Source organism: Tenrec ecaudatus, chromosome 1 (assembly GCF_050624435.1).
Source record: "Tenrec ecaudatus isolate mTenEca1 chromosome 1, mTenEca1.hap1, whole genome shotgun sequence".
Classification (NCBI taxonomy): Eukaryota; Metazoa; Chordata; class Mammalia; order Afrosoricida; family Tenrecidae; genus Tenrec; species Tenrec ecaudatus.
The window spans coordinates 242,828,412-242,840,197 of record NC_134530.1 but is presented as its reverse complement, the minus strand read 5'-3'; the positions used below and the strand labels follow the sequence as shown (position 1 = coordinate 242,840,197).

The following is an 11,786-nucleotide window of genomic DNA, read 5'->3' as shown; positions in this document are numbered from 1 at the left end:
TGGAAAGAGAGGACCGATTACAAGGATCTACATGTGACCTCCTCCCTGGGGCCAGACAACAGAAAAAAGGTGAAGGGAGACGTGGTACATGGCAAGATATGACAAAATAATAATTTATAAATTATCAAGGGCTCTTGAGGGATGGGGAGCAGGGAGGGAGGGAGGGAGGGGGGAAAAAGAGGACCTGATGCAAAGGGCTTAAGTGGAGAGCAAATGCTTTGAAAATGATGAGGGCAATGAATGTATAGATGTGCTTTACACAATTGATGTATGTATGGATTGTGATAAGAGTTGTATGAGCCCCTAATAAAACGTTTAAAAAGAAGAAGAAAAGTCCTTGGACAAAGGTCTGCATGGAAATCTGGTTCATTAGGTATGCCCCCGCAGCTCTGACTCTTGGCCCAATGGGGCCTAACACTGACATTACAGAAGACTGTGTCCAAGTGGTTCAGCTCCCTCGCTAGGTTGCCTCATCCCTAAAAAAAAAAAAAAAAAAGTTAGGGAAAGTAGTACCTAAACCAGCATTTTTGCTTTGTTTCTGAAATGACTGGAAGCAGGGACCCAAAGGCAGGGAGGGCCTCCCAGGCTCAGAACCCCACAGGGTCCCCAGGAGAGCCTGCTCTAGATTAGAATCCCAAAAAGGGCGCTGGGCTGCATCCATTCTAACAACCTGGATCCCTGCTATTTGCGGGCAACTCTTATATCCACGCATGTGAGATGAGGTCATGGCGAAGTCCATTCATTTGTCATCAATGCTGTGGAATAATCCGACAGCAGCTTTGAAAATGTGAGGGTGTGAGAGACGGTACCCTAAAACACAATTTCATTTCAAGTTCGCCTCTCCTCCCCATAGCACGTGAGGTTCAAACCTAAAAGCTAATTAACAAACCTGAACCTAAGGGTAGGAAATCAAAGGCCCAGGTTGTTTAGAGTCTCTTCTCACAGTCATTGGGTCCATCCCTACTCACAGAATTCCCTTGTTCACCTTTACTGCCTGGGGAAGGACAAGCTCACAGTCCCATTCTTTTTTAAGGGAGAATGAAGGATGGAAGGGGGGATTGCTATAGCTACAAAGGAAAGAAGGTGTGGCCACCTGGGGCTTCTCTCCTGCATTCTTGCCCAGAGCCACTTCAGCCTGTTGTCGAAAGAGGTCTGGGTGCTGTGCCGCAGATCGCCTCACAGAACAGATTAAAAACTCAGATAGGTTAAAGCCAGATGGACTGAAAAGTTCAAGCCTGGAATGTCTACCCTGAAAATCCTTGGCCATGGACAATGGTTCCTGCCCCCTGCTGCCAACTTGGCACAATTGTTCTCTCAGGACCCCAAAGCTTCAGGGTTGCAGCAGTTTTGCGGCCCTCCAGGAGGGAGCCTCCAGCCACCTTCTAGATGCGTTGTTGGCTTCGGGTTTTTCAAAGCTGAGGACAGCAGAGGTACATGGAGCAGGGCTGTTCCAGGGCTGGTCCCTCTCCCTGTGCGGGAGGTATATTTAAGTGGAGGCACAGAAACCATGTGCCTTTAGGGAGATTTATATACCCCCGTCCCCCCAATTTCTCTTCTCTTCTCTCTCTCTCTCTCTCTCTCTCTCTCTCTCTCTCTCTCTCTCTCTCTCTCTCTTTCTCTCTCTCTCTCCTGGTTACGGTGGGCTCTTTGGTTCAATTTTCAGCTGAGTCTCCTGATTAGCATCCCTTAAATGATGAGTAGGCCAAGTTTGACTTCCATAGGGACCAGGGACCAGGCAGAGATGGTGACAGCCTCTTACACCTCCCGACATCCAGATCCCCTGCCCATTCTTGGCTTAGAAAACGGAGTGGAGGGCAATGGGGTGCCCACTTTTAATGGTTTGGCCACTGGAAACTTTCCCCCTCTGAGCTAAAAGGTACACTTGGAAGAAGCATCTCTCATTTTATTTGCACAACTCTACTTACAATACCCTGAATACACCAGAAAATTGCCTCTTCGTTTTCTGCCTGTGAATACGTGTCTGTGTCTTTGTACTTTATCTCCCCATGGGTCTGGCAGAGGCATATCTAGAATTTGGCAAGTCTGGCATGTGCCCTGTCCCCCTAGAAGGTCGCTTGGCCAGCTGCGAGAGATCATTCAGCAATTTAAAATCAACTGCCCTGGACGCTATTCCTAGAAACTCCTCTGGTGCTTGCGTGTCTCTGTGGGCATATGTGTCTATATGCGAGATGTATATAGTGATGGTGTGTGTGTGTGCCGCGCTTTGGTTTCCCCCTCCTCTATATCACCCGTCAGACGCTCTGCATGCTGCGCGAGCCTCCTTAAGCTAGTTCAGAGGGCTCCCGGCCAAGGTGACCGGCTATTGTTGCAGAATCCGACTCCCCTGCGGTTAGGAGAAGTGCGAGCTGGCGGCAGGGTGCAGGAGGCAACCGCCTCAGCTAGCAAAGAGCGTGTGCCCGCCTCTTGCCCCAAGCACAGCATGCTTCGTCCAGCCTGGCATCCGCAGGCCTTCCACACTCCGCCTTCTCTTCCGTGTCTGAGAGATCGTAGCTTTAACTACGTTTATGACTTTCCAGATTGCCTGGCAGCCTAGTGTCCAAAGCCGCCTGGGTGATTCCTGAACCTGAGACCGAGCAAACGAGCAAACAGCCAGGGACCCTGCGATGGCGCCGAGAATGCAGATGTTCCTTCTTTGCCACCTAGCCTGCCCCTAGAGACCCCGTGATTGTATGGGGTGTACCTTTCCGAGTTAACTTTAAACTTTCCATGGACGAGTGATACTCTATTTTCCTTCTGATGGAATTCTGAAAGACTGTCCCCGCCTCAAGCCCCATGAAAGTTTCACTAGGGGAAAGGCTTTCGAATGGAGAGGGGTGGGGAAATGAGGCTCGGTCTTGGAGCCCCCAAAGCACTTTAGAGCCCCAAGTGCCTAAGCCTGCCTCACTGCGTTCTCTGTCGGGTCTCTCTCTGGCTCTGCAGCCTGCAGGAGTCCAACCAACCAAGATGAAGTTTAACAGAAATGGGACAACGTTACACTGCTGCATCGTAGTTTCCTTCACTCCCTCTGCTCCACCTTCTCCTCAATCTGGGAGAAGAGCCGCCTGGAGGATGTCGGAGAGGGTTCGGAGGGAAGGGCCCGGATAACTGCTGTTTGCAAACAGTAACCCACCCCTCTGCAAGTGGAGCCCGGTTCCGCTTCTCAGGCAGCACGCAGCCATTTTACAGTCCTTTAGCCAGACTGAACGTCTATGCCTCATAATCGGACATCTGGGGGGAGTTAGGGTTCCAGAATGTCAATATTTGGGGATCCAGGGACACTTGTCATTTAATGACAAAATTTAGGTACACAGGCAGTCAGTCATCCAGTTCTGGTAGCAGGGGTGAATTGAGAGGGCGCTGAGGAGGGTCTTTAGTCTCGGCCAGAGCAAGCTTAAGGCAGCTGTCAGTCCTGAAATGCTACCATCCTTAGAAACCAGCGCTGGCTCATGTTCCAATTAACTTGGGGGTCTGTCTTGAGACACCCTGCCCTTCTGGTTTCTTTGGACCACCTTTGTTTCTCCCTCCCTGGGATTCAACACTGTTTTGGAGCTTGGGTGCTGGGGGTGGGGGTGGGGGTGGGGAGGCTGGAAGTCTCATATCCTAGAGCTGCACTGCTCTGAGAAGTGCTTAGGCATTTCTATGCCCCAACTTCCACCGGGACCCTTGCTCCCTGGGTTGAAGAGGAGGTGGGGGGTGGGTGCAAAGTGGACAGAAGCCCTGGCGCCTTCTCAGCCAGGCCAGGGTACTGGATGCTTCCTGGGTTTTCTGAATTGAGGTAACTGTGGGAGCAGAGGTTCTCTGCAATTTGTTCTGAGAACCAGCTCCTGAGCAGGACTGTGGGTTTGTGAGAGGCCTAAGGGGCTTTTTTTCTCTTTCTCCGGAGTTTAAGGCAAATGGAGAAGGGTGTTTAGGATTTGCTATGAGTGGGGCAAGGATTTGCTGGCAGTGAAGTTTCGATTTGGGTTTGGATTTAGGATTTGTGGGTGGGAGGGGTGAAAGAGTGGGGGGGTAGGTGTTTTGTTACGATTTGATCTCCCCAAAGAGGCTTTACCAACTCAAGTCCTACTAGTTATTAACTAACTCCTAGTTTCCTGGGAAGGAAAATGGGGTACGGCATATCTTAAATAGAGGTTTTACTCATCTTTTAAGAAAGCAGAAGAGGGGAAGCATGTTTACTTCCCTCCCTGAACCTCACCTTTCCATGGGGTAAAACGCCGCCTCTCAGCTTGCTCTCTAAAGGAAGCGAGCTAGCTGGGCACAACCCTGTTTCTGAGAAAGACTGTTTGAGGGGACGCATCACTGACCATATATGGGACAATTCATCGATGTTCTTGTTGGGGCTCTGCTTCAGTGTCACCTTGAGCAAGTTCCTCCTCCAGAGTGCTTATTCTAGCATCTTTAAAACAAGGCACCATCTCTGACTTTGACAGGGACTTCCAGCCCCTCGGAGCCACTATAAATCAGCCTCTTCCCTCAGTCCCTTATCCCACACCCCAGCAACCTCCCAGATGGCTCAGGTAGTCAGTATGGCTGGCTTTGGGCTGGCTTGTGCAGCACCTCTGCCTTCTCTATTTTAACTCTTAAAGCTCTGGAGCTGCGGCGAACATGGTGGACCCGCTCAGTGTGCCCACACTGCAGGTGGGGAAGCCATTTTCCAGGCCGCTCTCTCAGGCTATCAGGCCGGCTCCATTGCCAGGTTCCTGCGACGTGCAAACTGTGTGGGTTGGCTTGACTGACACCACCGCTGTATTAGCCAAAATCGCCAACCACCTGAAGGAGCATCTCTGGGCCGCAACTCTTACACACAAGCTAGAGCCACAGTCCCCGCTCCCTCCCACTCCAGGTGCTGTGTTCTCCAGCATCTGGACCTTAAAGACCGCTCTGTCCCAGCAAGCCGAGTAGCCTTTACAAACCATAGTAAACATTTTATTTACAAGTTTGAGACATCCTCAGTGCGAGTCTTTGCGCCGCCACCCCTGACTGGGAAGAGGAACGGTTCAGCCACACTTCGAGCTGCGGAGTTCCTGAGGTGAAGCAGTGCGGCTTGCCTCAGGGCCATTGGCTGGGCGACCGGTGAACAGACACACAGGGAGGTTCCGCCATGGCGTCCCCATCCCTGGATCAGCACCGGCCTGAAAGCAGGCACACCATCAGCGGCCTGGGGCCCTCCGCCGCCCTCGTCCAGTCTATAGGCCGCTGGACGGTACTGGGGCAGCCTCCGGGCTTGGAGCGGTCTTGTTGAGGGTGGACTGGGGCACCGACGGTAGCTCTGCGGAGCTGCCGCTGCTGAGACTGCTAAGGCTGCCCGCGCTGCTGTTGCCGCTGCTGCCGCCGCCGCCGCCGCCGCCGAGGCTGCTGGAGCTGCTGAAACTAAAACTGCTGCCACCGCAGCTCCCAGCGCTGGTGGTGGGGGTGAGGAGGTTGCCGGCGGCTGAGGTCTTGATAACGGTTGTTTGATGCAGAGAGAGCTCAGCGCCCTCAGTCCTCTCGGAGTCGCTCGGAGCCATATCCAGAGACTCGGAGTCGCTGCTCTCGCTCTCGGCCTCGCCCTCTGAGCGGCTCCTCTCGTCCTGCTCTCCGTCGAAAGCCGGGGTTCCCTCGTCCGATGGCTTCTCGGCCGTTTCTTTGTCCTTGTCTTTCTGAGCCTGGGCCTCCTTGGAGTGCCGCCACTTCATCCGCCGATTCTGGAACCACACTTTCACCTGCAAGGCGCAAGGGGGAGACAAGAAGGGGCACGGAGATCAGCCGCTGGATCTCAGGATCCTTGCTGTCTGCACATCCTCGCTCCCTAACTCTGGGAAGCGTCCCCCAGCGCTCCACCAAGCGCCAGGCCAGAGCAGCAAGGGACCGGAAACCGATGACTCCGGAACTTTCTAGGACCGTGTTTTTCAAACGTTGTCTCTCAGACCTGTGCCTGAAATGGTCTGGGTGGTGTTGGAAAAGCGGATTCCTGCACCCACACCTAGCTAAGAGGATCTCTAGCGCAAATTCGACTTTCACTTGAGTTCGGAGTCTAAAGTACTGATCCCTTTCTCGGTTCCCCTCGCAAAGCACTTAAAAGCCAAGGTTTTACACAAAGTTTCAGGGGTTTGGTGAGCCAGTGTGAAGAATTCCTGGTAAGTTGGCTCACTACTATTTTACTACCCCCACCCCCACCCCACGTAAGTCCCTAAAAAAGCAATTTTTTTAAGTCAGAAGAAGCGTGGGAAGCAGAAAGGGAGAGAGTTCATCCCAGCGGGGTGGGGACACTGCTGCCTGTTCAGCAGACCATGTGCTCCCATGTTTGGGAAGGTAGGCTAAGAACCCCACCTATACAGGGAGAAACCTCTACAGGAGAAACCCTGCGGAGAGCTTAGGAAGCACTGAAAGGAAATGTGTGCTAACTGGAGGGAAGTGTAAGGAGGGATGAGGCAGAGGATCTACATAAAGATAGAGGATCCCCAAGGGTCAGTACACTAGGCTTTCACACAAGCTCCAGCTTCCCTTTTAAAAATAACATCCACAGCTGGTGCAAAGTGTCGGGGCTCTTCTTCCAGTGTGTGTGTGTGTGTGTGTGTGTGTGTGGAGGGATGTTGTAATGCAGGACAGAAAGACACAGAGAAAGATGGCTGGGCCTAGGGAACTCAGAAAAAGCCCCAGCTTGAAGTGGTTGCTCTGCTCTCCCAAAGTCATCTCCGGGAGTGAGGCCCGTGGCTGTGGGGCATGAACCCAGGGCAGCTGGCAGCTTTCCTATTTCAAAGTTTAAAAAAGGAAAATGGAACTCGGGTGTCATAGATTTCCAACTGGGGGTAAAATTCAAGGAAGCAGAATGTTATAAAATGCTCTGGGAGGTTCCCAGAAGGTTCTCTCTCTCTCCTTCACCCCTTCCCCCCATTTAAGTCTTCACTGCCTTTAGAAAATCAGACTGGCTGAGATGGCTTCCCTCCTGGACTAATTCCGTTTGAAATGATGTTTTCACTTCCTCACAACCAGGGATTTCACAATCCGGTGAGGGGAGGAGGGAAGGCAGACAGAGAGAAAAAGAATGCTCTCTTGACTTCTTTGTTTTTTGTTTTAAATCTCTTCTGAAATTAACTGTCTCCTACAGTGATTTGCACTAGAGTCAGCTACATAATGATTGACTCCCCAGGCCTATTTGTTTTCTTGAGGTTCCTCCCACATTGACCAAAATAAATAAGCAGTGCTGCTGACACTTTTGGAGATGGGCTACTCTTTCTGTTCTCTCCCCCCCCCTTCCCAAGTCCTCCTCCTCATGCTGAACATTTCAAAGCCCTCTGAAATTCTAGAACTTCTGTTTCCAACACATAAAGGGTGGCTTTGAGGGTGGCAGGACTGGCGATGCCGCCCACAGGAGGAGGGTGTTGCTGTGTGCACTGGAGCCCAGCCCTGCTTACCTGTGCATCAGTGAGGCCCAGCATGGCCGCCAGCTGCTTTCGGTCAGGCTTGGTCACATACTTCTGGATCTCAAATCTTTTCTCCAAGCCTTTCCTTTGCAGGTTGGAGAAGACTGCCCGAGACCAGGAGCGCTTCCTCTTGTAGGTCTGTGGCATGGTGTCCTTTGTCAGCACAGCGTAGGGGCCTACTTGGGCAGAGAAGCAGGAGAGACAAGTGGACCTCATTAGGGCTCAATCCTGACCCTTGCCTGGGCCTCACTTGGCTGCCGAAAACTTGTTTTGGTTGAATTAGAAAGCCCCTGACCTGCACCTGGAACAAGTTCTCTAAGAAGGAATTCTCCATTTGTTAAGGGGAGAGTGAAAAGGCTGAAAGTGTGGAGTGGAGAAACCTCTGGCTTGCTGCTTTATTCCAAGGGGAAAACATTAAATCCTAAGGGATGGCCGTCAAGCAGGTGGAGAAAATGTTCCTCGGGCTTGAGAGATCTAGTCTCTATTGCATGCTGGAGCATTAATGAACTAAAAGTGTGTCCACGTGTGCCTGCAGTCCCTTGTCTTTCATGCTGTCGGTCTTCTTAAAATGTGTGGACATTAATAAGCAGCACATCTCCATGTTGCATCAAACTTGCAGCTCACTGCATCAGAGACACACACACACTCCAAGACTACTCAGTGCGCCCACCTACAAAAACCCAGTCTTTCCCAGGGGTGCCATCCCAAACTATTGCTAAGGAGCTCGCTGAGCAATCTTTCTGGTTCTATCCTATGGGTCCTCCTGCATCATTACCCGGATGGATCATGCTATCAGAACCGCCCAGTAAGTGCCAGGTCTGAGACTTCTGACTCAGTCGAACTGCTCCTTGTGCTACCAGCTGGGAGGGAAGGTTTCAGTACCTGGAAATGTGTCTTGAAATTGATGCTGAACTGAATTTCTTGTGTTGGAGCTTAAGGGACTCAGGATGGCAGAAGCCTCATTAATGGGATCTAGAGACGCGAAGAACTGGCCGGCTGAGGGCTGCAGGCCTGCGAGGTGCATCCCCGTGGGCCGCCCGCTGGTTAGCAGGGATGTGAGATCTGGGCAGGGAAGAAAGGGATGTCTGGTTACACTTCACGAAAATGTATACTCTCTTGGCTGATTGATTCCCTTCTCCCCTGCCCTTGCCTCGGTTGACTTTTACTGGAGCTAAAAAACCGAGAGACCACCCCTTTCTCGAGGCTGAAATTCCCTCTCCATAGTCCCCAAGAGGGCACAAAATATTCCAGGGTCACGTCCACATCCACACAAGTAACAAGGAAGGCATTTATATTAAACAGCCTAAGGGCAAAGTCACACAAGATGCCTTCCAAGATTTCTACAGGCCTATTACTGCCGCCGCCCCAAAGAACCCTTGGGCACTCTCCCCTGTGAGAGTTTGAAGAATCCGCTATGTTTAACTACAGTTCTTGGATAGAATTATACAGTAGTCTGATATGTAGGACAAGAAAAATGCTCGCCAGGAGGGTTTTTCCCAACGGAAAATGTAGATCTCTCTTGCTGTGACAGGAGTAAGAAGTAGCAGTCCCACACCATAAGTGGCAGTTCTCCAGCGAGTAGGCTGTGACTAGCCAGCCAGAGGACTGGTCCTCTAAATATGTAAGTTTTAAAAAGACGACAATTGTTACTTTAGCAAATACCTACACCGTTATGAATATGGATGGTGGCAAGTCTTGTAAAGTTTTCCAAACATTTCTTTACGAAGAGAAGGTAGGTGAATTTTAAATCGAAAACGTCGCCGTTTTCTTATAATTCGTTTCCGTCTCCCCATTTGACCCACTATTCTTTCATTATAGAAACACAAGCACCCCAAACCGGCCGGAGGGTCCGGGAAACGGATCAGAGCGGCGGTCAGCGCGGCCTGCAGGCTCCCGTCCCTCCTAGACCTACCTCTTAGCGTGTTGCCTTCCTTGACTTTGGGGTCGAATTCGGCAGACAAAATCCGGTCAATTCCAAATTTGAGGTCCTTGCTAGAGGGGGCCTGGGCCGAGCCGCTGCTCGGGTGTGGGTTCGGGACCCCGCGCGCCGCGGTGGCTTGGGGCTGTAGGGCGCCGGCCCGGGGCGGAGGCGTCGGCTGCGGCGGCTGCGCCTGCTGCTGCTGGGGCTGGGCTGGGTGATGGTGGTGGTAGGCGGCGGCGAGCGGAGACAGCCGCTGCGGGAAGCCCGCAGGGACTTCGGAGGGTGCCACTACTGGGGTGGGTCGCAGAGGGGACCTGGTGGCCGACTGGAAAGAGGTGTGCGGGTGAACTAAGGCCAAGTGCGCGGTGAGCGCGGCGGCCGAGGCCCCCGCCAGGCCCTCCGGGGCGGCCCCCGGCTCCCCCACGCCGGCGTGCAGGATGTCTGCGATGCAGAAGGAGGGCTTCTTGACCGCGGCGGGGTCCAGGGGGAAGGCGCAGCCTCCCGCGCCGGCCGACGAACAGTAAGCGGCCGACCAGACGCTGAAGTTGGAGGCGTAGAAGGGGGCCAGCCCGGCAGCGAACATCCTGGCGGGGCCGCCCGGCAGCCCGGGCCCGGCGGGCGGGTGCGCGGCGGTGCGGAGGCGGCGGCCGGGCTAGGGACGATTCGCTTTCGCTTCTCCGCGGCACTGAGGAGGGGCCGGGCAGCCTGAGCGCCGCCGAGGAGGCAGGCGAGGGCCGGGCGCCCGCGGGTCACCGTCTGGGCCGCTGGCTCTGCTTTAAAGGCGGCGCGGCGCTGGCGCTCCGGGCCGGGCCGGGGCGGGCCGGGCGGAGGCGAGTGAGGGGCGCTGGCTGCCGCCGCGGGCGGAGAGGCGGCGGGGCCGCAGGGGTGCGCTCCGCACACCCCGGGAAGCCGGAAGGACAGGGCCGGACCCCGAAAGAAAAACCCAAACAACTAAGCCCAGCGAGCTAAATTTAAAATAACAACAACCATAATCTGCTCCTTTAAAAAAAAAGGAAAAAAAACCAAAACAAAAAAACTCCTCTAAAAACTCCCAAAAAGTTTTGGCAGGAGCTTTCGAGTCCGACCCAGGGTAGGACCTCGATCCGCGCGCTCATTGGCCACCCTGGTGACCAATGGGAAGTCTCAGTGGAAGGGATTTGGGGAGGAGAGGGCGTGGCCCGCCCATCGGCCCCGCCCAGCCACACCAAAGTGTTTGTTGCTGCCGCGTGGGCTGAGTCCGGCTCTGCGAGTCTGACACCCAGTGTCCCGCACGGAGGCGCCCGGGGCCCCGGACTCTCTTCCGCGATCTGCAGCTTCCAGCTGGTCACACAGTTTTCCTCAAGCACCCCTAGAAGAATCGCCTCCTGGGGGAGAACCGAGCGCGCCCGAGGCCCTAGGGGTGCTCGGCTCCTTCCTTCCCTTCCTCCCGATTTCTCGCTCGCCCCGCCCCCTTTGATTTTCCCAAGCATCGCCGCAGTCTCCGCAAAGTCCTCATTTTCTCTGGGGACCCCGCCTCTACCCTGCGCACCACGAAGCTCTCCGGCTCCAAGGCGTGGAGCCAGAAACCCAGCCCAAACTTCAGCAAGGCACCCGCCTCTCGGTCCTAGGACATCCCCAAGGAATCGACGAGGAGGAGTGACCGCAAATTAGATTTATTCTAAGGTGTCACACAGTGACAACTTGAGCGAATGACTTTTCAAACAAAATAAGATGAATGTCTCTGAGTGCCTCCCTTAGATGCGGTCAAACCTTCCCTCACACCCTCACCCCCTCACACCCTTCAACCCCTCCCCCCCCCCCCACACACACCGAGCTTCAGGGGCGCCTGAGGAGATCGCAGTCCGAGACGCTGGAGGTCGACCCTCGGTTCCCTCCTCTGCTGCACCTCTCAGGAAACGCCACCCCTCCCCACTCCTCCACGTCCAGGGTCACGTGCAGTTCCATTGTTTCGCAAGTGCCTACGAAAGCAAGATTTCCTTGGAGTTCAAAAGTACTTTCAACTCGGAGACAGTTCTGCCTGGAAGCCCTTGGGATTGGTCACTGGAGGAGCTGCAGCGGCGTCTTCCACCCTCGCTTTGGGTCTTTAGCCCGCTGGGTGGGTGTAGCGAGGGGTTTTCTGCAACATCAACATCTCTATTTTAAGAATTCGTTCACTTTAAAATTATAGTCAGAATGGATTTCCCCACCCTGCTCCCAAGCCAACCACAGGCCACCCAGTTGAGCTTTTCTTGCACATTTTTAGGAAGAAAATAAAATCATAACAATAATGAAACCGTGAGATCTTTGTTTTCGATTGTCCTAAAGAGAATTTCTTGACACCTTTCTTCCCCTCCCGCAACTGAACTTGCTATGCCTATCTCGAATTAGGACTTGGGCTACGCAAATTAATTCCCAGTGGTTTCCCAGCCCTTGTAGTAGATGCTGTCATTTTAAAGGGTTAACTTTCTCCTAGGAACAGCCAA

At 53.5% G+C, this 11,786-nt stretch overlaps 1 protein-coding gene across 1 annotated transcript; it reads right to left on the bottom strand.

Moving 5' to 3' along the window:
• Window positions 1-4,904: 4,904 nt before the first annotated feature.
• On the bottom strand, window positions 4,905-10,754 carry HLX (H2.0 like homeobox). The gene is made up of 4 exons (XM_075530473.1): window positions 9,316-10,754; window positions 8,286-8,465; window positions 7,395-7,579; window positions 4,905-5,702 (listed from the first exon to the last, which is right to left on the bottom strand). Exons 1-4 carry the CDS (start codon window positions 9,905-9,907, stop codon window positions 5,187-5,189), a joined length of 1,473 nt encoding a protein of 490 aa, XP_075386588.1. The 5' UTR covers window positions 9,908-10,754; the 3' UTR covers window positions 4,905-5,186.
• Window positions 10,755-11,786: the final 1,032 nt, after the last annotated feature.

Excerpts from the sequence above, each read along its gene's own strand:
- HLX (XM_075530473.1), bottom strand. The coding sequence starts at position 9,907 with ATGTTCGCTGCCGGGCTGGCCCCCTTCTACGCCTCCAACTTCAGCGTC. Across the intron at positions 8,466-9,315 it reads GGAAGGCAACACGCTAAGAG|ATCTCACATCCCTGCTAACC; the intron begins GTAGGTCTAGGA and ends TTCCCTGCCCAG. Across the intron at positions 7,580-8,285 it reads ATTTCAAGACACATTTCCAG|GCCCCTACGCTGTGCTGACA; the intron begins GTACTGAAACCT and ends CTGCCCAAGTAG.